This window comes from Pristis pectinata, chromosome 9, assembly GCF_009764475.1.
Source record: "Pristis pectinata isolate sPriPec2 chromosome 9, sPriPec2.1.pri, whole genome shotgun sequence".
Taxonomy (NCBI): Eukaryota; Metazoa; Chordata; class Chondrichthyes; order Rhinopristiformes; family Pristidae; genus Pristis; species Pristis pectinata.
In genome coordinates, this window is record NC_067413.1 from 6,103,884 (window position 1) to 6,129,785 (window position 25,902).

At 46.4% G+C, this 25,902-nt stretch overlaps 1 protein-coding gene across 1 annotated transcript; it reads left to right on the top strand.

Moving 5' to 3' along the window:
• Positions 1 to 1,093: 1,093 nt before the first annotated feature.
• LOC127574429 (E3 ubiquitin-protein ligase RNF114) lies at positions 1,094 to 25,902 on the top strand. Its single transcript, XM_052023437.1, has 6 exons — positions 1,094 to 1,473; positions 9,140 to 9,266; positions 11,627 to 11,739; positions 18,181 to 18,322; positions 21,190 to 21,297; positions 24,700 to 25,902. Exons 1-6 carry the CDS (start codon positions 1,337 to 1,339, stop codon positions 24,781 to 24,783), a joined length of 711 nt encoding a protein of 236 aa, XP_051879397.1. The 5' UTR covers positions 1,094 to 1,336; the 3' UTR covers positions 24,784 to 25,902.

Here is a 25,902-nt window from a genome sequence, read left to right on the forward strand (position 1 = left end):
ACTATGACCTCACGATTGACCTTGTTGTGACCTTGCACCTTATTGCACTGCACTTTCTCTGTAGCTGTGACACTTTACTCTGTACTGTTATTGTTTTTACCTGTACTACCTCAATGCACTCTGTACTAACTCAATGTACCTGCACTGTGTAATGAATTGACCTGTACGATCGGTTTGTAAGACAAGTTTTTCACTGTACCTCGGTACAAGTGACAATAATAAACCAATACCAATAATTTGCTGTTTCTTGTATTTATGCATAACTGTGAGGGGCACAGATGGCTCTCATAAGGAATAAACTCTTCCCCATGGCACAGGTGTCTAAGACCAGAGGGCAGAAGCTTGAGGGGAGGAGTGAGAGATTTTCCAAGGGGATCTGAGGAAGGATTTTTTTCACCCAGAGTGTGATCGGAATCTGGAACGCACTGTGTGAGGGGGTGGTGGAGACAAAGATCCTCACAACAATTAACAAGTCAAAAAGCAAAGTTAAAGACAAAGTCGAGTTTATTGTCAGATGCACAAGTCCATGTGTGCACAGGTGCAATGAAAAACTTACTTGCAGCAGCATCACAGGAACAGAGCATCAGATAAAAAGCATTCACAAGTAAAACATAAATTAAACACAAATTATACTTAATTATACAAGAAAGAACACAATTAGATCTAAAAAATGTCTATTGTAGTTGTCATAGTGTTGTTATACTGAGGTAGAGCATTGGATTGTCCAGGAATTGTTGGTGAGTGCTGGTAAATGGGATTAGTTTAGACAGGTACTTGATGGTCTGCCTAAGCAGCGTGGACCTCAGGGCCTGCTGTTTGACTCCAGAGCAACAGTTGAGGTTGAATAAATAAGGAGACACAAGAGATTCTGCAAACGCTGGAATCTGGAGCAACACACAAAAAGCTGGAGGAACTCAGAGGGTCAGGCAGCATCTGTGGAGGGAATTGGACAGTCGACGCTTCAGGTTCATCTGCAGACCAGAAGAAGGGTCTCGACCCGAAAGGTCCACTGTCCATTTCCTGATGCTGCCTGACCCGCCGAGTTCCTGCAGCTTTTTCGACTGAAGATGCTGGAAATACTCAGCGGGTCAGGCAGTATGTGGGCACAGCAAGGGTGTTTTCTATCTCAGGACGTGACCTTCCATCAGAATTGGATTACAACAGGGCGGGTCCGACCACAGCAGTTGCTTTGAGCTGAGAACAGAGCGCTGGCAAGCAGCAGACCGAGGATCACACCCTTCTCGGGGAAATGTGAAGGGGATTCCCCTGCGTTGTGCTGAAATAGGCTGCAGTTGTTCAACTTTCGTTTTGCGACTTCCTTTCCACCGGCGTTTACATGGGAAACGAGCAAAGCCATAACCCGGGTCCCGCTCTACAGATGGATCAGATGGATCTCGGGGGATCAGAGGATTTCGATTGTCCCGTGTGCCTGCAAGTCCTGGAGAGACCGGTGCGGACACAGTGCGGACACGTGTGAGTAATATCCCCCGGAGCCACTGTGCGTCTGGTTGTAACTGTCTCTGACGTTCTCCCACATCTCCTCCTGTAGAACCGAGTCAGTGTAAAAGCTGGGGGCAGTGGGGAAGGGGGGGGGGGGGGGGATTAAATAGACCGCCCTTGCTATAGCACCCGTCTCTCCCTCCTGCAACAACCAGTCAAGTGTTTTTGAAGTGTTGGTCACTCGGGTAAGCCGGCAGTTCGTGCATAGGAAGATCCCACCAAAAAAAAATAGCAGGATGACCCGTTTCAGTGAGGTTGCTTGGAGAATAACCATCATCCCAACTCTCACAGAGAGCTGCCCAGTTGTCCCGTGTTTCCCAGAGATCAGGGGGTCTGCACCTCCTGTACCGGGAGCAGGAGTCTGGAATTTTTGCAACTCACTGCTAATGGCGCAAAGCAGGAAGATCTGGTCAGAGTTTATCCTTTGACATTAATGACTTTTACATCTTGTTTCAAGGAAGCAAAGAGATAGAATCGCTTAGAAGACAAGAGTCAGACTCAACGAGTGGTTGTAGGTCTGTAATGATGGGACTAGTGGTGTGTCCCAGGGTCAGTTCTTGACCCTCAGTCATGTACTATTTATATTCAGGAGCTGGAGCAGGGGACAGGGTGTCAGGTGTCCGACACCCTGTATGCCCAGGGCACAAAAATAGATGGAAGGGCGTGCTGTGAAGAGATATTCAGGATCTGCAATGGGATACAGACAGTCATAGTCACAAAGTATTACAGCACGGAAACAGGCCCTTCGGCCCAACTCGTCCAAGCTGACCAAGATGCCCATCTAAGCTAGACTCATTTGCCTGCATTTGGCCCATATCCCTCTAAACCTGTCCAAATGTCTTTTAAATGTTGTTATTGTGCCCGCCTGAACCATTCCTCTGGCACCTTAGACCTATGCCCTCTATTTTTTGTCCTGGGAAAAAGATGGTGTGCATTCACCCTATCGACGTCCCTCATGATCTTACTCGTGACTTTTAAAAGATAACAGGTGGCAGAGTATCGTGTTGCAATTAGAGAGAAAGTGCAGTGCATGTAGACAAATAAAGTGCAAGGGCCACAATGAGGTAGATTTGGAGATCAAGAGTTCATTTTTAGCATATATTTAGCACCTTTAGCACCGTTTGATAAGGTTCCTCATGGAAGGCTTATTCAGAAAGTCAGGAGGCATGGGATCCAGGGAAACCTGGCTGTGTGGATTCGGAATTGGCTCGCCCATAGAAGACAGAGGGTGGTGGTAGGTGGGGCGTCTTCTGCCTGGAGGTCGGTGACCAGTGGTGTTCCGCAGGGATCTGTTCTGGGACCGACCCCTGCTCTTTGTGATTTATATAAATGACTTGGATGAGGATGTGGAAGGGTGGGTTAGTAAGCTTGCAGATGACACGAAGGTTGGTGGTGTGTGGATAGTGTAGAAGGTTGCTGTAGGTTACAACAGGATTTTGCTAGGATGCAGAGCTGGGCTGAGAAGTGGCAGATGGAGTTCAACCCGGAAAAGTGTGAAGTGATACACTTCGGGAGATCAAATTTGAAAGCAGAATACAAGGTTAATGGCAGGACTCTCAGCAGTGTGAAGGAACAGAGGGATCCTTGGGTCCATGTCCATAGATCCCTCAACGTTGCCATGCAGGTTGACAGGGTTGTTAAGAAGGCGTATGGTGTGTTGGCCTTCATTAGTCGGGGTATTGAGTTCAAGAGCCGCGAGGTCATGTTGCAGCTCTGTAGAACTCTGGTTAGACCACACTTGGAGTATTGTGTTCAGTTCTGGTCGCCTCATTATAGGATGGATGTGGAAGCTTCAGAGAGGGTGCAGAGGAGATTTACCAGGATGTTGCCTGGATTGGAGGCCATATCTTAGGTTGAGTGAGCTAAGGCGTTTCTCTTTGGAGAGAAGGAGGATGAGAGGTGACTTGATAGAGGTGTACAAGATGATAAGAGGCATAGATCGAGTGGACAGTCAGAGAATTTTTCCCAGGGCAACAATGGCTAACATGAGGGGGCATAATTTTAAGGTGATTGGAGAAAGGTATAGGGCGGATGTCAGAGGCAAGATTTTTACACAGAGAGTGGTGGGTGCGTGGAACGCACTGCAGGCTGAGGTGGTGGAGGCAGATACATTCGGGTCATTTAAGAGACTCTTGATAGTCACATGAATGATAGAAAAATGGAGGGCTATGTGAGAGTTAGATAGATGTTAGAGCAGGATAAAATGTCAGCACAACATCATGGGCCAAAGGGCCTGTACTGTGCTGTAATGTTCTATGTTCCATGTTCTGTATGAGAGATCTGTTCAACAGTCTGGTGACATGGGGATAGAAGCTGTCCTTGAGTGCAAATCCTACTCGTGTTTGACATTTAAGTTCAGTTCATTGAATAAATCTGGAATATAAAATCAGCCCTAGGAGAATCAATGATAAAAGTGATATCGAAAGTACTAGATTGTTGCACAATCCATCTGGGTTCACTAGGAACAGTCAGCATGGTTTTGTGTGTGCGAGGTCATGTCTGACGAACCCTTTGGAGTTTTTCGAAGAGGTAACGAGAGGGATAGATGAAGGTAGGGCAGTGGATGCTGTCTATATGGACTTCAGTAAGGCCTTTGACAAGGTCCTGCATGGCAGGCTGATCTGGAAGGTTAGGTCGCATGGGATTCAGGGAGAGCTGGTGAGGTGGATTCAGAATTGGTGTGACGATAGGAAGCAGAGGGTGACGGTTGAAGGTTGATTCACCGACAAGAGGCCTGTGACCAGTGGGGTGCCCCAGGGGTCAGTGCTGGGACCTCTGTTATTCATTATGTATGTAAGTGATTTGGATATGAATGTATGTGGCATGACTAGCAAGTTTGCTGATGATACTAAATTTGGGGGTCTTGTTGATAGTGGATCAGGTTACAATGAATTGCAAAGAGATCTTGATCAGTAAGGGAGATGGGCTGAGCAATGGCAAAAGGATTTCAACTTAGATAAGTGTGAGGTGATGCATTTTGGACATTCAATGGCAGGGCACTTACAAGTGTTGTGGAACAGAGGGACCTGAGAGTACAAGTGCACAGTTTGCTGAAAGCAGCTGCACAAGTGGACAGGGTGGTGAAGAAGGTGTTTAGCACACTGGCCTTCATCAGTCAGGGCACTGAGTTTAGGAGTAGGGACATTACGTTGCAGTTATATAAGTGGTTGGTGAGGCTGCGCTTGGAGTACTGTGTACAGTTTTGGTCACCCTGTTATAGGAAGGACATTGTCAAGCTGGAGAGGATGCAGAAGAGATTTACAAGGATGCTGCCTGGACTAGAGGGCCTGAGTCATAGGGAGAGGTTGGCCAGGCTGGATCTTTATTCCTCGGAGTGTAGGAGAATGAGGGGTGACCTCACAGAAGTTTATAAAATCATGAGGCGTATGGATAAGATGGACGGTCATAGTCTTTTCCCCAGGGTTGGGGAGTCCAAAACTAGAGGGCACCAATGCAAGATAAGAGGGAGAGATTTAAAAGAAATCTGAGAGGTAACCTCTTTACACAGAGGGTAGAGAGTACCTGGAATGAGCTGCCAGAGGAAGTGGTCGAGGCAGATACAATTGCAACATTTAAGAGGCATTTGGATGGGCACATGGAGGGGAGGGGCTTGGAGGGTTTTGGGCCGAACACGGGCAACTGGGGCTAGCAGGGAGGATGCTGTGGTCAGCATGGACCAGTTGGACTGAAGGGCCTGTTTCTGTGCTGTATTACTCTATGAGTCTGTGTTCTGAGGGAAATAAATCACCCTCCCTTTGTAGTCTGAACTATTTGTAACTCAGGGTCCTCAGAAATGTAGTTGGCTCTTATTTTCCTTTATTGTGGCTGGGTCTAAATCCTGGAAGTCCCTGCCCAACAGCCATGGGAGTACTTTCTCCACGGGGATCGCAGTGGTTTGCAATGGCAGCTCACCACCACCTTCTCAAGAGCAATTATGGAAGGGCGATAAATTGACAGTGATACCTTTGTCCAGTGAATGTCTAAAAAAGTCACAATGTTGTTGGAATAATGAGGTAGAAATCAGTGGACCTTGGCCTGTGTATGTCTGTTCCAAGTGCACTAAATGGGTACAAAGGGTACCAGATTACCAGTGTTATGGGCATCAACACTTCCCAACCCCACCCTGGTAGCTTCTACTCATGTATCGCTGAGAACGGGATTCATCTACCACTTTTAATGATACAACATTCCAATGGATGTTGTCAAACCAAATTGGCCAAAGGTTCCAAGAAGTGTCTCAAAGGTAAGCTGGAATAAAAAAATATTGTTCTAAAATCAATGAAGTGAGATGGTGCCATTATTCCAAATTCTCCTTTTGGAAATAAAAATGGAAAAATGCTGAAAATACTCGGCTGGTCAGGCAGCACCCGTGGAGAGAAAAACGGAGTGAATGTTTCAGTTTGATGATCTTTGATCAGAACTGGGAAAAGCTTGAAATAAAGACGTTACTTAAGGGGAAGGGGAGAGGGGGTGGGGACCAGGTGAGACTGGATGACACGTGGTGGGTGGTGCTGGCTGGGAGAGGGTGGATAATAGCAGGTCTGACTGGGATGGTATAACTAGGAGTTGAATGAAATCTGAAATCACCAGGTGAGAGAACAAAGGCCAAATGCTGGGAATTTTATATTTCAATATCATTATTTTCTTAGAGACTCAAAGGACAGACACAGGCCTTTTGGCCCACATAGAGCATGCTAACCATCAACCCCTTGTTTACACTAATCCTAGATTAATCCCACTTTATTCTCCCCACATTCCCATCAACTCCCCCTCCAGATTCTACCCCTCACCCACACACCAGGGGCATTTATAGCAGCCAATTAATTTAACCACCCGCATGTCCTTGGGATGTGGAGGAAACCGGACCACCTGAGGGAAACCCCACGCGGTCACAGGGAAGATGTGCAAACTCCACGCAGACAGTGTCCGAGGTCGGGATTGAACCACGGTTGCTGGAGCTGTGAGAGAAGGCAATTCAGCCCACCAAGTCTATGCTGGCTCTCAGAGCAATCTCATCAGTCCCATTCCCTCACCTATTTCCCTCTAACTGTGCTGATATTGAGATACATCCTGGCATGGCTGATTATCTGAAATTGTTGAGCCTGGAAGGCTGTAATGAGCCAAGTCAGAAGATGAAGTGCTGTTCCTCGAGTTTATATACAGCTTTGTTGGAACGGAGTAGGAAGCGAAAGAGAGAGGCTCTAGTGGGAGTGTGATGAAGAATTAAAGTGACAGGCAGCTGGAGTTTCCAGATCACCCTTGCAGGTTGAATGGAGGTGTTCACCCTTTGCAGAAGAGAGCGCACTGTGGCACAGGTGGTATTGGTTTATTATTGTCACTTGTACCGAGGTACAGTGAAACACTTGTCTTGCATACTGATCGTACAGGTCAATTCATTACCAGTGCAGTTACATTGGGTTAGTACAGAGTGCAATTGATGTAGTACAAGGTAAAAACAATAACAGTACAGAGTAAAGTGTCACAGCTACAGAGAAAGTGCAGTGCAATAAGCTGCAAGGCCAAACAAGGTAGATCATGAGGTCAGAGTCCATCCAATTGTATAAGGGAACTGTTGATAGTCTTATCACAGTCGGGTAGAAGCTGTCCTTAAGTCTGGTGGTACGTGCCCTCAGGCTCCTGTATCTTCTACCCGATGGGAAAGGAGAGAAGACAGAATGTCCCGGGTGGGTGGAGTCTTTGATTATGTTGGCTGCTTCACCAAGGCAGCGAGAGGTAAAGACAGAGTTCAAGGAGGGGAGGCTGGTGTCTGTGACACGCTGGGCTGTGTCCACAACTCTCTGCAGTTTCTTATGGTCCTGGGCAGAGCAGTTATCGTATCAAGCCGTGATACATCCAGATAGGATGCTTTCTATGGTGCATCAATAAAAGTTGGTGAGTGTCAAAGGGGACATACCGAATTTCTTTAGCCTCCTGAGGAAGTAGAGGTGCTGGTGAGCTTTCGTTGCCATGGCGTCTACGTGATTTGACCAGGACAGGCTGTGGGTGATGTTCACTCCCAGGAACTTGAAGCTCTCGACCCTCTCGACCTCAGCACCATTGATGTAGACAGGTGCATGTACACCGCCCCCCTTTCCTGAGGTCAATGACCAGCTCTTTTGTTTTGCTGACATTGAGTGTTAGATTGTGTTGGAAAAAGTTCGTGAGTCACCGCCTGACCTGGATCCCTGGGTGGTGGGAAGGGAAGAGGTAAAAGATCAGTTGCATGGGAAGGTTCTGTGGGCGCTGATGCACATCTGGCCAAGAAAATACACCAACGCCTCTACTTCCTCAGAAGGCTAAGGAAATCCAGCATGTCCCTGATAATTCTTACCGATTTTTACAGATGCACCATTGAAAGCATCCTCTCTGGATGCATCACAGCTCGGTCTGGCAAATGCTCGAGAGAGTAGTGAGCACGGCCCAGTCCATCACGCAACACCAGCCTCCCCTCCGTGGACTCCGTCTGCATTTCCACTCCTGGGGAAAGCCGCCAACATAATCAAGGACCCCCCCCCCCCCACTCCGGTCATTCTCTCTTCTCCCCCCCTCCTTACATTGGGCAGAAGATACAAACATTTGAGAACACGTACCACCAGGCTCAAGGACAGCTTCTACCCCGCTGTTATCAGACTCTTGAACGGACCTCTCATACGCTGCAGGTGAACTCTTGACCTCCCAATCTACCTCATCATGGCCCTTGCACTTTATTTGTCTACTGCACATTATATTCTGCATTCTGTTTTCTTTTTACTACCTCGATGTAATCATGCATGGAATGATCTGTACGGATAGCACACAAACAACAGCTTTTCACCGTATCTCGGTAATCCAATACCAACACCAATACCAGATGAAAAGTATCTGAAAGGGCTGCTCCTCACGTTCTGGCTGCACTTCAGCCCCACGCTCCTGAACTTTAGTCACCCGGTGCGGAGTGGGGTGTGGGTGGGTTGTTCGGAGGATCTCCTGGTCAGTTTGTTCCTGGGTCTGGTCATGGAGGCAATTTATAGGTCCGGGCGGTGGGCAGTTGAGGGTTCCGCCTGAGCCGACTGTCTGCCTCTCTTCCAGATTTACGTCCGTGCCTGTGTGTCCCTGGAGAAGGAGCACACAGTATCCAAGGGTACAGTGGGGGATTTCCAGGGCCGGTGGGCACCACAGGGGCTCGAGTGCGTTCTGGAGAGAGATGACCGTGATATAATTTGAAACTGAGTGTGAACCATGGAGTACTTTAATATTGTATTAATATGATTCTTTAATCACTGAATGAACCTCCTTTGAAAAAGGAAAAAAAATACCAGACAGCAAAATACCAATGAGCTGGGGTGTCCTAGAGAGAATGATCTCTTTGAAATGCTGGATCCATAAAGGCCACATTCCCTGAGGAAAGGCAGGTTCTGCCTCTCTCAGCGATCCAAAACTGAGTATGCTTTCCACTGTGACCTCCAGTGTGTCTATCAGCTGGTGGACGAGAGCTGAGGTGAGTTCACCATGCTCAGTTCTTGTCACTACACCGAATAAAATACCAAGTTCTTCTAACTGCCTCTAAACACTCCCAAGCCACACAGGAACCAACCTCAATTGACCCTGCTTCTCTCCCAAACTTTGCCTTTCAGATTTTGCCAGGGCTGTCACCGCACTAATTCACGGTAAACGGCAGGAAATGTCCGTTGTGCCGGGGACTGATTTCTCACACGGAGCCAGTCGCCACGGACATTGAGCAGCAGATGATGTTCAAGAAAGTGAAGTGCCAAGGTTGCAACACTGAGGTTAGTCGACCACCAAGATGCATTGACCATATGTGGCATTTAAACAAGATGCAAAGGATAGCTCTCCCTTTCAAGTTTCAAGTTTATTGTTGTCACAGGCAGACATACCCAGGGTATAAATGCCGTGAAAATTAGCTTTTCGCAGCAGCTGAGTCCATTACAAGACGAGGACAAACATAAGTTAACATAAACCTAAGTTAACATAAGTTATACATATTGGTATTAGTTTATCATTGTCACTTGTACCGAGGTACAGTGAAAACTTGTCTTGCAAACCGATCGTACAGATCAATTCATTACACAGTGCATTGAGGTAGTACAGGGTAAAAACAATAACGGAATACAAAGTAAAGTGTCACAGCTACAGGGAAGTGCATTGCAGGTAGACAATAAGGTGCAAGGTCATAACAAGGTAGATTGTAAGGTCAAGAGTCCATCTCATCATATAAGGGAACTGTTCAATAGTCTTATCACGGTGGGATAGAAGCTGTCCTAGAACCTGGTGGCACGTGCCCTCAGGCTCATGTATCTTCTACCTGATGGGAGGGGGGAGAAGAGAGAATGACCCGGGTGGGTGGGGTCTTTGATTATGCTGGCTGCTTCACCAAGGGAGTGAGAGGTAAAGAGGCTGGTGTCTGTGATGCGCTGGGCTGTGTCCACAACTCTCTGCAGTTTCTTGCGGTCCCGGGCAGAGCAGTTGCCGTACCAAGCCATGATACATCCAGATAGGATGCTTCCTATGGTGCATCGATAAAAGTTGGTGAGTATCAATGCCAAACTTGTTTAGCCTCCTGAGGAAGTAGAGACAGGTAACTTACAGATGTGTGAAACAAGCAACAGAATAAACAACGGCAATGACACTACTTTTCCTTTCTCAAAGGAGGTTTATTCAGTGATGACAGCATCACCTTGTTACAATACTACAGTGTTCCACGATTCACACTATTTACAGTCAATAGCTTCAAATTACTACACTGTCATCTCTATCCAGAATGCATGTGAGCCCCTGTGGTGCCCACCGGTCCTGGAAGTCCCCCATTGCACCCGTGGGTACTGTGTGCTCCTTCTCCAGGGACACACGGGCACGGAGGTAAGCCTGGAAAAGGGGCAGGCAATCTGCTCAGCCAGAACCCTCGACTGCCCGTCCCCTGGACCCGTGAATGGTCACATTGGCCAGGCCCAGGAGCAGACCGACCGGGAGATCCCCCCGACTGAAATGACAATGAGAGTTGACGCCAGTCCTTGCATTGAAATGCCAAAATAGAGAGGCTAACACACAATCAACAGTACAGTCTCACAGCAAAAAGAGTTTGGAGGGTATTGGTGAGGTTTCGTTTCGATATGGTTGAGGTTCCACTGCCAAGGCCAGCACTTATTGCCCATCCTTGACATTGCCCTGAGAAGATAGTGTTGAGTGGCCTTCTGAAACCACTGAGGTCCTTCCGGTGAAGGCACTCTCACAGAGCTGTTGGGGAAGGAGTTCCAGGACGTAGACCTAATGATGATGATGAGGGAATGTCAATCTATCCTGAGTCAGGATGACGTGTGACTTGGAGAGACTTGGTGGGTTTTTCCCACAGGCTTGAGGCCCTTGTTCTTCTTGGTGGTAGAGGTGGTGGGTTTGGGAGGTGCTGTCAGGGTTAGCCTGGGTGAGTAACCACAGCACATTTCGTAGATGGTTCACTCAACAGCTATAGTGCTCCAGTGAGTGTTTAGGGTAGATTCTGGGGCAGCAATCAAGCTGGAGTTTGATGTGTTTACGCTGCCTTCATTTCTAAATAACGACAGAAGACATCTATGGTTGGCAAGAGCTTCCAGCCCAGGACTTGGTTCTAAGTTAACAATAGGAAGATATCACTATTCAGAAGAACACAAGGAAAGGAAGGATTAGTTTAATTTGGCATCATGTTCAGCACAGACATTGCGGGCTGAAGGGCCTGTTCCTGTGCTGTACTGTTCTGTGTTCTGAAATAGGAGCAGGAGTAGGCCACTCGGCCCCTCAAGCCTGTTCAATATGATCGTGGCTGATCTATGCTGGCCTTAACTCCTCAGAGGAAGATTCAGCTTTGGTCGATGTTTAACTTTCTGTAATGCACAGTAAGCGGTTAGGATCTGGAATTCATTGGCTGGGGTTGTAGTAGAGGCAGATTCAACTCTTTCTACAGGGCTGTGGGCGAGAGGGCAAGGGGAGCAGGACTGCTCTTGGATTGCTCTTCCATTGAACCAGTATCAGGCTAATGGGCCAAAAGGCCTCTTTCATTCTGAGAGTCTGTGGTTAGAAATATTTTGCAGAGGTAATTAAAGTAGTGTTGAGAAATGGCAGAAGGTGCGGTCTACTGAAAGTCTGGCATCTTATCCAGGTGTTCCTGATCGACATGAGGGCGCACACTAGAATCTGCTCAAAGTATCAGGAGGATTTTGGCTGCCTGACTCACACCCTCCCTCTGCCTCCAGCAAGATGTGCCTTGCCCAGGTAAGATTGGAGCCCACAGGCGGGACTAGTATGTGTGATCCCAACTGGATACAGCTCCATTGATGTACTGTTTACCCTGGGAAAGGCACTTTCTCTGTAACTGTAATGCTATATTCTGCATTCTGTTTCTTTCCTTTTTACTACGTCAATGTACCTATGTATGGAATGATTTGCTTGGATGCCACGCTTTACACTGTATTTCGGTAGATGTGACAATAAGACCAGCCCCTGTCTCACCCCTTCCTCCCTCCTCCTTATACTGGCAATCTCCCCTCTACACTCTCATTCCTGATGCAGTGTATCGACCCGAAGCGTTGACCATCCCTCTGCCCCCACAGATGCTGCCTGACCCTCTGAGTTCCTCCAGCAGTTTGTTTTTTGCTCTAGATTCCAGCGCCTACGGCCTCCAAGTAAACTTTCACCACCTTGCATAACAAGAATCTATCAACCTCTGCCTTAAGAAATATTTGAAGACTCTGATTCAACCACCCTTTGTTCAAAGACTCACGACCCTCCTGGGATTAAACAAAATCACCTCATTTCATTTTAAGTACGCAACTCTTGATTTTGAACATTGTCCGGCATCCAGAGCTGGAAGAGAAGAAATTTCATCCAGTAAATATCAGGACCAATGTCACGATCTGCAGTTTTCATTCCAAGGAGAGACAAGACTGCAGTTCCGATGCGGCGTTTCAACTCGAAACATTGATAATACCCTTTGCCCTACAGATGCTAATCGACCCGCTGAGTTCCTTCAGCAGATTGTTTGTAGTTCCCACCCCACTCTTGTTTCCCAGCCATTAATCACATCCCTCTTCCTGGTAACTGAAAGTTCACAACATCAGGGACTCTGGAGCTCACACATCCATGGCCTCAAAGGACTTGTTAAGATAAGATAAGATTTCTTTATTAGTCACATGTACATCGAAACACACAGTGAAATGCATCTTTGCGTAGAGTGTTCTGCGGGCAGCCCGCAAGTGTCGCCACACTTCCGGCGCCAACATAGCACGCCCACAACTATCCTAACCTGTGCGTCTTTGGAATGTGGGAGGAAACCGGAGCACCTGGAGGAAAACCCACGCAGACACGGGGAGAACGTACAAACTCCTTACAGACAGCGGTGGGAATTGAACCCAGGTTGCTGGCGCTGTAATAGTGTTACGCTAAACCGCTACACTACCGTGCCTGCCATCATCAAAGACCCCCCCACCATCTGGGCCGTACCATCCTTCTCGCAGGCTACCATCGGGCAGGAGGTACAGAAGCCTGAAGTCCCCACACACCAGGTTCAGGAACAGCTACTTCCTTTCAACCATAGAAACCATAGAAAAACTACTGCACTGAAAACAGGCCATTCGGCCCTTCTAGTCTGTGCCGAAACATTATTCGGCTAGTCCCATTTACCTGCCCCCAGCCCATACCCCTCCAGACTTCTCTCGTCCATGATATCTATCCAATTGACTCATAAAAGTTAAGAGCGAGCCCACATTTACCACATCAGATGGCAGCCCATTCCACACTCCCGCCACTCTTTGAGTGAAGAAGTTCCCTCTAATGTTCCCCCTAAACCTTTCCCCTTTCACCCTAAAGCCATGTCCTCTCGTACTTATCTCTCCTAATCTAGGTGGAAAGAGCCTACTGTGCATTAACTCTGTCTATGCCCCATTCGGTTCTTGAACCAACCAGCACAACCCTAATCACTACCTCAGTATAGCAGCACGATGACAACCTTCGCACTGAAATGGACTTTGTTTCTTTTCTTTTGTTCTAATTGGGTTCTTTCCTGAATAATTTTTGTATAATTTATGTTTTTCTTGTGAATGTTGTGTCTCCAATACAATGTGCCTGTGATGCTACTGCAGATAAGTTTTTCATTGCACCTGTGCACACAAGTACTTGTGCATATGACAATAAACTCGGCTTTGACTTTGACTTTGGTCTGCCGAGACTTCAAGCTCAGCGATTCCCTCCCCAAACCTCTCTGTCTCTCTATCATGCTCTTTTCCTTTAAGACACTCTGTAAAATCTCCCTCTGTCACAATAGTCCAACTATTCTCAGGTGCTGTCTGTGTGGAGTTTGCACGTTCTCCCTGTGACCGCGTGGGTTTCCCCCGGGTGCTACGGTTTCCTCCCACGTCCCAACGATGTGAAGGCCAGTAGGTTACTTGGCCGCTGAGAATTACCCCCAGTGTGTAGGTGAGGGGTAGAATCTGGCACAGTTGATGGGAAAGTGGGGAGAATAAAATAGGGTTAGTGTAGGGTTCGTGTAAGTGGGTTCTTGATGGTCAGTGCAGTCTTGGTGGGGTTAAGGGCCTGTTGCTATGCTGTCTGACTCTATCTGCTTGTGTGGGTGCTTTGTTTCATGTATTCCTTAGTTGGTTTCCTCAGTTAAAGGTGATTAATAAATGGATTTATTTTGCCGACTTTCCTGCTTCTTCGTGATCTGAACCAGCCATGATTCTGTCCACCTCCATCAAACTTCCCCTCAACCTTCTTTACCCCAAGGAGAACAACCCTAGCTTCCCCGTTCCAATCTTGGAGATGAAATCCCTCACCCTGGAGCCGTCCTGCACTCTCTCTGGGACCTTTACACCCTCCCTAATGTGTGGTGACCACAATGGGATGTAGTGCTCCACTCAAGGTCCAGCGAGTGTTTTCTATGGGTTCCATGTAACATTTTGAACTCTACGCCGCTATTTATGAATTCCAGGCTCCCACATACTTTACTAACCACACTCGCAACTTGGCCTGTCACTGTCAAGGATTTACGTCTATGTACTCCCAGGTCCCTGTGTTATAGAGTTGTACAGTACAGAAACATCTACATGTCCGTATGTCATGCCCGCCTATACTAATCCCACTTGCCTGCATTAATTCCTTATCCCTGTTCATTCAAGTAACTGTGCAGATGCCTCTTAAATATCGTTACTGCTCCTGCCTCCACCAACTCAACTGGCAGCCTGAGACCATATCGGAGCAGAATTAGGACATTTGGCCCATTGAGTTTGCTCCACCATTCAATCATGGCTGATTTTTTTTTCAACCTCTTTCTCCCGCCTTCTCCCCATTACGCTTAACCCCTTTACCAATGAAGAACCTATCAATCTCTGCCTTAAATATACCCAAAGATTTGGCCTCCACAGCCCTCTGTGACAACGAATTCCACGCATTCACCACCCTCTGGCTGAAGAAATTCCTCCTCATCTCAGTTCGAAAGGGACGTCCCTTTATTCTGAGGCTGTGCCCTCAGATCCTAGACTCTCCCACTGATGGAAACATCCTCTCCACGTCCACTCTGTCCAGGCCTTTCAGTATCCAGAAACCTTCCAGATACAGTGAGATAAGATAAGATATCTTTATTAGTCACATGTACATCGAAACACAGTGAAATACACCTTTTGCGTAGAGTGTTCTGGGGGCAGCCCGCAAGTGTTGCCACGCTTCCGGCGCCAACATAGCATGCCCACAACTTCCTAACCTGCATGTCTTTGGAATGTGGGAGGAAACCAGAGCACCCGGAGGAAACCCATGCAGACATGGGTAGAACGTGCAAACTCCTTACAGACAGTGGCTGTATTTGAACCCGGGTCGCTGGCGCTGTAAAGTGTTATGCTAACCACTACACTACCGTGCCTGATCCCCCCTCATCCTTCTGAGCTCCACCGAGTACAGGCCCAGAGACATCAAACACTCCTCATACATTAAGGCCTTTCGTTCCCGGGATCATTATCGTGATACCAACTACTTTTTGTGTGAAAAATTTACCCCTCAGAACCCCTTTAAACCTCCTCCCTTAAACCTATGCTCTCTAGTTTTGGATACCTTTGCCACGGGAAAAAGCTACCAGCTGTCTACCCTATGTATGTCTCTCAAAATTTTATACACTTCAATCATGTCACCTCTCCGCTTCCTTTGTGCTAAGAAAAACAGTAAGTGCATGCTGCTGATGCGGTAGTTATTGCAAATGTTTCTCTTACTTTAATTTTGTAAATTAAATGTGAAGAGTTACATTTTGGGAAGAGTGCTACATACACAGTGAAAGATAGGACCCAAGGAAGTATCGAGGAGTGGTTATTGGTAATTGACTTATTATTGTCACGTGTACTGAGGTACAGTGAAAAGCTTTGTTTTGCATGCCATCCAGACAGATCATTTCAAAAGGAAAGTCCATTGAGGTAGTACAGCGGTAACAAAATGCAGAGTATTACAGTTCGTTACAGAGAAAGTACAGTGCAGGTAGACAATGAAATGACAATGATGTACGTGTTCAATTATCCCTGCAGGGTGACAGTACTAGCTGATAAAGTGGAGAAAGCGGCACAGGGAATACTTGCCTCTTTCTCCAGGGCATTATGGTACAGGGGGTTATGGTACAACCTCATTTGGGCTGGACTACTGTGTACAGTTCTGGTCACCACACTATGGGAAGGATGTGTTAGCACTGGACAGGGTGCAGGGGAGATTCACCAGGATGTTGCCTGGGATGGAACACTTCTGCTGTGAGGAGTGACTGGAGAGGTTGCGTTTGGTTTCCTTAGAGTGGGGTGGGGGAACCTGACTGAGATGTACAAGATTATGAGGGGTACAGATAGGGTGGATAGTGAGAAACCTTTCCCCTGAGCAAAGGGGTCGATGTGCAGAGGGGTTTGAGGTAAGGTGTAGGAGACTTAGAGGGGATTTAAAAAAGACTTATTCAACCGAGAGGCTGGTTGAAACCTGGAACTCACTGCCTGAGGGAGTGGAGGAAGCAGACACTCTCACAATGTATCTACATGAGCACTTGAAACACCATGACAGAGAAGGCTATGGAGTGAGTGCTGGGAAATGGCATTACTATAGAGAGGTATTGGTATTGGTTTATTATTGTCACTTATACCGAGGTACAGTGAAAAACTTGTCTTGCATACTGATCGTACAGGTCAATTCATTACACAGTGCAGTTACATTGGGTTAGTACAGAGTGCATTGATGCAGTACAGGTAAAAGCAATAACAGTACAGAGTAAAGTGTCACAGCTACAGAGAAAGTGCAGTGCAATAAGGTGCAAGGTCACAGCAAGGTAGATCGTGAGGTCAGAGTCCGTCTCATCATATAAGGGAACCGTTCAAAGGCGTTACACCTTTTGTCCATCCATAGTTGCCCCTGGGTTGGCAACTGGTAATTGGTTTATTATTGTCACATGTACCAAGATACAGTGAAAAGTTTTTGTTTGCGTGCCATCCAGACAGATCATTCCGTACATGAGTATATCGAGATGGTACAAAATGAAAAACTATAACAGAATGTAGAATAAAGTGTTACAGTTACAAAGAAAGTGCAGTACAGGCAGACCATAAGGTGCAAGGGCCACGATGAGGTAGATTGTGAGATCAAGAGTTCATCGTTATCGTACAAGAGATCTGTTCAATAGTCCTATAACAGCGGGATAGAAGCTGTCCTTGAGCCTGGTGGTACATGTTCTCAAGTTTTTGTATCTTTTATTAGATGAGATAAGACATCCTTATTAGTCACATGTACATCAAAACACACAGTGAAATGCATCTTTTGCGTAGAGTGTTCTGGGGGGCAGCCCACGAGTGTTGCCACATTTCCGGCGCCAACATAGCATGCCCACAACTTCCTAACCCGTACATCTTTGGAATGTGGGAGGAAACCCACGCAGACACAGGGAGGACGTACAAACTCCTTACAGACAGTGGCTGGAATTGAACCCGGGTCGCTGGTGCTCTAAAGCATTATGCTAACCGCTACACTACCATGCCTGCTCAATCTTCTGCCCAATGGGAGGGGAAAGACAGAATGATCGGGGTGGGAGGGTCCTTGATTATGCTGGCTGCTTTACTGAGGCAGCAGGAAATGTAGACGGAGTCCATGGAGGGGAGGCTGGTTTCCGTGATGTGCTGAGCTGTGTCCACAACTCTCTGCAGTTTCTTGCGGTCCCGGGCAGAGCAGTTGCCATACCAAGCCGTGACACATCCAGATAGGATGCTTTCTATGGTGCATCTGCAGAACTTGGTAAGCTGCCGCCTTGTACAACTGCAGTCTTTCTGATTCCAACATTTAGACCCAGTAACGTTGAAGGACTGACAACATATTTCCAGGTCAGGAGGGTGGGCGAGTCAGAGGGGAACCTGCAGGGGATGGTGTTCTTCTTGGTGGTCAAGGTTATGGGTTTGGAAGATGCTATCTGAGTAGCCTGGGTGAGTATGCATTGCAGCCACAGTGTGCCAGTGGTGCAGGGAATGAGTGTTTCATAATAAAAAAAATGCTGGAAAAAAATTTTTTTATTTCATATTTCCAGCAGTTTTATTTTGTTTACAAATGAATGTTCAGGCTGGTGAATGGGCAACCAATCAAGTGGGCTTCTTTGTTCTGAATATTTTTTTTAAAGCTGGAATCTAAAATTAATATAACGCAAACTTTCTTTTTACTTCCAAGTTACGTTCAACCAATCAGGTCAACAGAACCACGGCCAAACAGCGAAACATACACTTGCCCATATTGCCAGCAGAGGAACTATGATGATTTTGGTTTAGCTGAACACTGCATAACAAGTCATTACTTTGACCATCGGCGTGTGGTAGGTTCTTTAAAGTATTTGTTTATTATTGTCACTTGTACCAAGGTACAGTGAAAAACTTGTCTTGCATACCGATCGTACAGGTCAATTCATTACACAGTGCATTGAGTTAGTACAGGGTAAAAACAATAACAGAATACAGAGTAAAATGTTACAGCTACAGGTAAGTGCATTGCAGGTAGACAATAAGGTGCAAGGTCATAACAAGGTAGATTGTGAGGTCAAGAGTCCATCTCATCGTATAAGGGATCCATTCAATAGTCTTATCACAGTGGGATAGAAGCTGTCCCTGAGCCTGGTGGTATGTGCCCTCAGGCTCCTGTATTTTCTGCCTGATGGGAGAGGGGAGAGGAAAGAATGACCTGGGTGGGTGGGGTCTTTGATAATGTTGGCTGCTTCACCAAGGCAGCGAGAGGTATAGACAGAGTCCATGGAGGGGAGGCTGGTGTCCGTGATGCACTGGGCTGTGCCCACAGCTCTCTGCAGTTTCTTGCAGTCCTGGACAGAGCAGTTGCCGTACCAAGCAGTGATGCATCCAGATAGGATGCTTTCTATGGTGCATCGATAAAAGTTGGTGAGTGTCAAAGGGGACATGCCAAATTCCTTTATCCTCCTGAGGAAGTAGAGGCGTTGATGAGCTTTCTTGGCCGAGGTGTCTACGTGGTTGGACCAGGACAGGCTATTGGTGATGTTCAAGCCCAGGAACTTGAAGCTCTCAAGCCTCTCGACGTCAGCACCATTGATGTAGACAGGTGCATGTACACCAACCCCCTTTCTTGAAGTCAATAACCAGCTCTTTTGTTTTGCTGACATTGAGGGAAAGGTTGTTGTCATGATACCATGTCACTAAGCTCTCTATCTCCTTCCTGTACTCCAACTCATTATTTGAGAGACGGCCTACAACGGTGGTATCATCTGCAAACTTGTAGATGGAGTTAGAGCAGAATCTGGCCACACAGTCACGAGTGTATAGGGAGTAGAGCAGAGGGCTGAGGACGCAGCCTTGTGGGGCACCAGTGTTGAGAATAACCGTGCTGGAGGTGTTGCTGCCTGTCCTCACTGATTGCGGTCTGTTGGTCAGGAAGTCAAGGATCCAGTTGCAGAGGGAGGTGTTGAGTCCCAGGTCTTGGAGTTTGGTGATGAGTTTGCTTGGAATTATAGTATTGAAGGCAGAGCTGTAGTCAATAAACAATAGTCTAATGTAGGTGACTTTACTGTCCAGATGCTCCAGAGATGAGTGTAGGGGCAGGGAGATGGCATCCACTGTAGACCTGTGGGTCAATATTTTCTGGGAGGCTGGAGTTAATGCGTGCCATGACCAGCCTCTTGAAGCACTTCATGATGGTGGATGTATATTTGTTTCATGAAAGCATTGAGTCAGAGTTATAGAGTGATATAGCACGGTTACAGGTCCTTTGACCCAACCAGTCCAATGCTGACCACAGTGCCCACCCGGCTAGTGCCAACTTCCTGCATTCAGCCTATTTCCCTCCAAGCCCCATCCCTCCATGTACTTATCCAAGTGCTTCTTACAGCATGGAATCAAAAATACTGCAGATGCATTATACATTAGAAACATTAACAGATACTGGGCATCTATAATAGAACAGAAAATTCTGTAAATATTCAGCAGATCAGGCTCCATCTGTGGGATATTTCTCTTCCCTCAGATGCAGAGTGACCTGCTGAGTATTTCCAGCATTTCCTGATTTTATTTACAGTGTGGGTATACCCTCTAGAAAACTGATTGGTGGCTGGAGTGGGATTTGAACTCTCAACTCTGGAGTTTGGAGATGAGTGTTTCCTACTGATTCATGGCAGGTACAGTCATGGCTTCTGCAGGTTCTGACTGTCCACATAGAAACTTCTGCCTCTGAGTCCATAACAACAAGAACCCTAAGAATGAATCTTTTGCAAATTGACAGACTGGCAAATGGTTTGTGTGGGTTGAGGGAGAGAAAGTCAGAGCCTTGGCAGATCAAAGTCAAGGTCAAGTTTATTGCCATATGCACAAGTGCATGTATGCACAGGTGCAATTGAAAGCTTACTTGCAGCAGCATCACAGGCACACAGCATCAGATAAGCACCATCACAGGCACGTAGCATCAGATAAGCACCATCACAGGCACGTAGCATCAGATAAGCACCATTGATAAGAAAAACAAAATTTTTTTTTACAAGAAAGAACAATTGAACAACAAAAAATAAAGTCCATTTTAGTGCAATGTGATCATAGCATTGCTAAAGGCTAGTGATCTTAGAACATAGAACAGTACAGCAGAGAACAGGCCCTTCAGCCCACAATGTTGTGCTGACATAGCTATCCCCTCCTACCTACAGAATGCCCGTATCCCTCTATTTTCCTCTCATTCATGTGCCCATCCAAGCCCCTCTTAAAAGCCACCAATGAATTTGCCTCCACCACCCTATCAGGCAACGCATTCCAGGCATCCACCACTCTCTCAATAAAAAAAATACCCCTCACATCTGTTCTGAACCTACCCCCTCTCACCTTAAGTGCATGCCGGTTGGTTCAAGAACCGAACAGTTGTAGGGAAGTAGCTGTTCCTGAACCTGGTGGTGTGGGACTTCAGGCTTCTGTCCCTCCTGCCCGACGGTAGCAGCAAGAAAGTGTTGGGTTTCTGCCAGAGCTACAGACCAGAAAAACCTACAGTGAACTTTCAGGGAGATGACTCTTATTTAGAGTTGTTATGGCTTAGCAAATTCAGTGGCTGCTGTCAAGTGAAACCTGCCGACATTATAAAATCTGCCATTGCTCACAGATTCATTGGCCATTGCCTGGCAGTGGGAGATGCTTCCCCACAAGCCATTCTTCTCACCTGAACCCCTGTACTCCTCCTCTGCAGGTCTGTCCAATCTGTGCATCAATGCCCTGGGGCGATCCAAGTTACCACAGCAGGAACTTCATTGGTCATCTTATGCTGCGACACCAGTTCAGTTACGATTACTTTGTGGTGAGTGCTTTCATATTATATCCAGCAGAAGGTGTGGAGATTTTTTAAACAACTTACTCATTCTCCAGATAGTAAGGCCAACATTTGTCGCCTATCCCTAACTGCTCCTTGAGGTGTGGCTGAGCCACTGCAGTCGCTCTGGTGAAGGTCCCACAGCACTGTTGGGGAGGGAGTTTAGATTGGACCCAGAGACGATGAAGGGTTGCCAATATACAGGCTGAAACTCTCCCATCTGCTATTCATTCTCCAAATTATCAGCCAAGGGTTAGATGGTGTTGACCCTCCCAGAGCTTGCTCGCTGATGCCCAGTTTGGGATTTATCCAGATCACTTAACTCCAGCATGGAGACACAAGAGAGACTGCAGATTCCACAATCTGGAGCAATGCAAAATGCTGGGGGAATTCAGTGGGTCAGGCAGTATCTGTGGAGGGATGTGGACTGTCAACATTTTGAACCGAGACCCTTCATCTGGACTGGTGGAGTCCAGAAGGGTCTTGACCTGAATTGTCGACTGCCCATTTCCCTCCACAGATGCTGCCTGACCCGCTGTGTTCCCTCAGCGTTTTGTGTTGCACTTAGCTCCAGACCTCATTGCTGCCTTGTTTCAAGTGCAGACCAAACAGCTAGACACAGTGAGCCAAAGGGCCTGTGTCCCCATCTGTCTATACCAATCCCATTTTCCATTGCTCAGTTGTAGCTGTCTACATGTGGTGTTTCAAGTCCTCATCTGAATACTTCTCATTGAGGGAGTCTGTCTCCACCACCCCCTCAGTAGTGACTTCCAGCTTCCTACCACTTCTGAGAGAAAAAAGATCCCCTGCAAACCATGAGACATAGGAGCAGAATAAGGCCTTTCAGCCCATCGAGTCTGCTCCACCATTCGATCATGGCGAGTTTATTTTTCCCTCTCAACCCCATTCTCCTGCCTTCTCCCCGTAACCTTTGATGCTCTTACTAATCAAGAACCTATCAACCTCCACTTTAAGTATACCCAATGACTTGGCTTCCACAACTGTCCATGGCAATGAATTCCACAGATTCACGACCCTCTGGCTAAAGAAAATTCCTCCTCACCTCTGTTCTGAAGGGATGTCCTTTTACCTTACCTTAAAGGTATGAAACCTGATCATCAACACTCCTGTTAAGGGGAAACATATCTCAGTACCTACCCTCATACTTCACTATCAGTTCTCCCTCAGACCCCTCTGCTCCAAGGAAAACAAACCCAGTCAGTCCAGCCTCTCTTCATAGAGGAAGTGTCCCATCCCAGGCAACATCCTGGTCAATCTTTTCTGCACCTTGTCCTGACCTTCCTAGTGTGGTGACCAGAACTACACACAGTACTCCTGTGGCACGGTAGTGTAGCAGTTAGCGTAACACTATTACAGCGCCAGCAACCTGGGTTCAATTCCGGCCACTGTCTGTAAGGAGTTTGTATGTTCTCCCTGTGTCTGTGTGGGTTTCCTCCGGGTGTTCCGGTTTCCTCCCACATTCCAAAGACGTAGGGTTAGGAAGTTGTGGGCATGCTATGTTGGCGCCAGAAGCGTGGCAACACTTGCGGGCTGCCCCCAGAACACTCTACACAAAGATGCATTTCACTGTGTTTTGACGTACATGTGACTAATAAAGAAGTCTTGTCTAATGTACTAATAACTCCCTGCTCTTACCTTCCATTCCCCAGCTAATGAAGGCTGGTATCCTGTGTCTTCTTCACCGTCTTACCTACCTGTACCGTCACCTTCAGGAATCCTTGGACTTGTATACCAAAGTCCCTCTATTCCTCAATACTCCCTCAGGTCCTCCCTTCCATTGCACATGTCCTGCAGTTGTTACGCACCACAAAGTGCATAACCGCACGATTATCAAGATTGAGTTCCACCTGCCATTGCAGTGCCCGTCGTGTAACCCAATACTGTCCTTGTCACGATCAACAACACCACCAATTCTGTGAACTTACTAATCACACCTCTATACTGGTCATCTCCCCTCTCCACTCAGTGCTGATGCAGGGTTTCAAACTGAAACATCAACAGATGCTGCTCGACCCACTGAGTTCCTTTGTTGCTCCAGGTTCCAGCATCTGCAGCCTCGTGTCTCCTTACTAATCACACCTCACAGAACAGTACAGCACAGGAACAGGCCCTTCAGCCCACCATATTGTGCCGAACTAATTAAATGCCTAACTAAACTAATCCCTTCTGCTTACACAATGTCCATATCTCTCCATTCCCTGCACATTCATGAATGCCTTGAACGCCTCCATCATATCTGCCTCCACCGCCACCCCTGGTAGTGCATTCCAGGCACCCACCACTGTAAGAAGATTTGCTCCACACATCTCCTTTGAACTTTCCTCCATCTCACCCAAGTGCATGCCCTCTTGTATCAGACATTCCAACACTGGGAAAAGATACCAACTGTCTACTCTATGCCTCTCAATCTTATAAACCTCTATCAGGTCTCTCCTCAACCTCCACCAGTCCAGAGAAAAAAAAAACAAGTTTGTCGAACCTCTCCTTATAGCACCTGCCCTCTAATCTAGGCAGCACCTGGTAAACCTCCTCTGCACTCTCTTCCTTTATTCATATCTAAACCATCAATGTTTGTAACAAACAGAAATGGTCCCAGCACCAATCCTTGTGGAACACCACTGGGCACAGATTTCCAATTGCAAAAAAAAAACAACCCTCCACTATCACCTACTACCAAGCCAATTTTGGATCCAATTTGCCAGCCCACTTTGGATCCCATGGGCTCTTAAGCTTATGGACCAGTTTACAATGTGGGACCTTGTCAAAAGTCTGACTGAGTCCACGTGGACTACATCCACCACAGTGCCCATTTTGTTACCTCTTTGAAAAATACAACCAAATTGGTCAGACAGGATCTCCCCCTAACCAGCTTCTTACATCATTCCCACCCCCTCCCTCATCTGCGTTTCATCCCCCCACACCTGGATCCACCTATCACCTCTTGCTCCACCCCTTCCCCCCACCTTTTTATACTGACTCTTTTTCCAGTCCTGATGAAGAGTCTCAGCCTGAAACATTGACTGTCTATTTCCCTCCAGATGCTGCCATTTTGTGCATTGACCCAGATTTCCAGCATCTGCAGTCTCTTGCATAACCACTATCTACCTGTGCTGCCACCTTCAGGGATCCTTGGACATGTACACAAAGATCTTTGTCCCTCATTACTTCCTTGGGTCATGCCAATCATTGAACCATTTTTTAAGATCTAACACCTTGGCTTCCTGGCAGAATTTGACAAAGCATCAAGGAACTCAGTAAAAGTGACATTGATGGGAATTAGAAAAAAACTCAGCTGGGACAGGAAAATAGGATAAAGTTTTCATGCCTAAGTGTTATTCTAAAAACTGTATGCTTTCCTTTTCATTTCAGGATTATCATCAAGATGAGGAAGGCATGTTGCAAAATGCCATCTTGAATTCATATCAGGACATCTTTAGAATTCAAGATCAGTAATCACTTCCAGCATGAGATTAGTCACCAGGGAAAAAAAAAATCTTGCTTTTCTACACTGAAGTCACTGCTTTGCCTTCTAGCTACACATTCTTAATAGTGAATTCATAACCTGTCATTTGGTTCAAATGCAGGTGACTGATAACTTTTTCTAGTTGAAGACATTTTGCAATAATCACTCTGAGCTTTAAAAGCACAAAAAAAAAATTGTCCAGGACTGAACAACTAATTCACATTATGATTGAAATTTAACTTCAAAAAGACAGTTTCATAGATGTTGTTGTACATCTCATAAATATTCACCAGTGTTTAATAAAGCTAATTAAATTATACTATCAGTGGCTCACATTTCACTTCCTCATCACCTGATTATGTCACAACATCAAGCAAAGAGCAAGCTCACAGAGAACCCAAATGCAGCACACCTGTACAAGACTGGAGTCAGGATGCTTCCTCAGAACCAAACACAGGCAGCAACCAGAAGGAATCTTGCCTTGGTGCTCTGAGGCAGAGTCCTGACACAGAAACTGGATATCCTAGGGGAAACTGCAAAACCAGGACTGCTCTAGAGTTGCCAGATCTAAGCAGTCAGGAGTCAAAGTATACCCAAAGGTTGACCAGTACTCTGGCAACTAGTGCTAGTGAAACCAGGGTTCTTATGCTAGGCTCCTGATGGGGCTTAGGTGTGTGTCATTATTGTGATTTAGTAGTGCTTGGTGGAAAAAATTAGGAGTGGCACTGTTGATCCTTCGCTTCAATTTGAAGATATTTGGAGTCCATTTATTCAATATTTTCACATGATGTAGATCCCCTTTCAATAACTTTCCAACTTGGAGGAACGGACTCGACGACATAATATCTCTGCTTCTACTGAGAAATTTTAGCCCAGTTTTTTTTCCCCCTTTTTTTTGTTGTTTGTTTTTCTTTTGAAAAGTTTTGATTTGTTTAGTTTATATTGTTTATAATTTTTTTTTATTGATTTGGGTTTCTCTTAAAATTTATGTAATAAATCTTTTTCTTTCCTTTCTTTTATATTATATTCATTTACTAAGAGATCGTTGGATCTACAGATTTTGTTTTATTTTATTGTTCTTTATGGTTATATATGCTATGATTGTTATC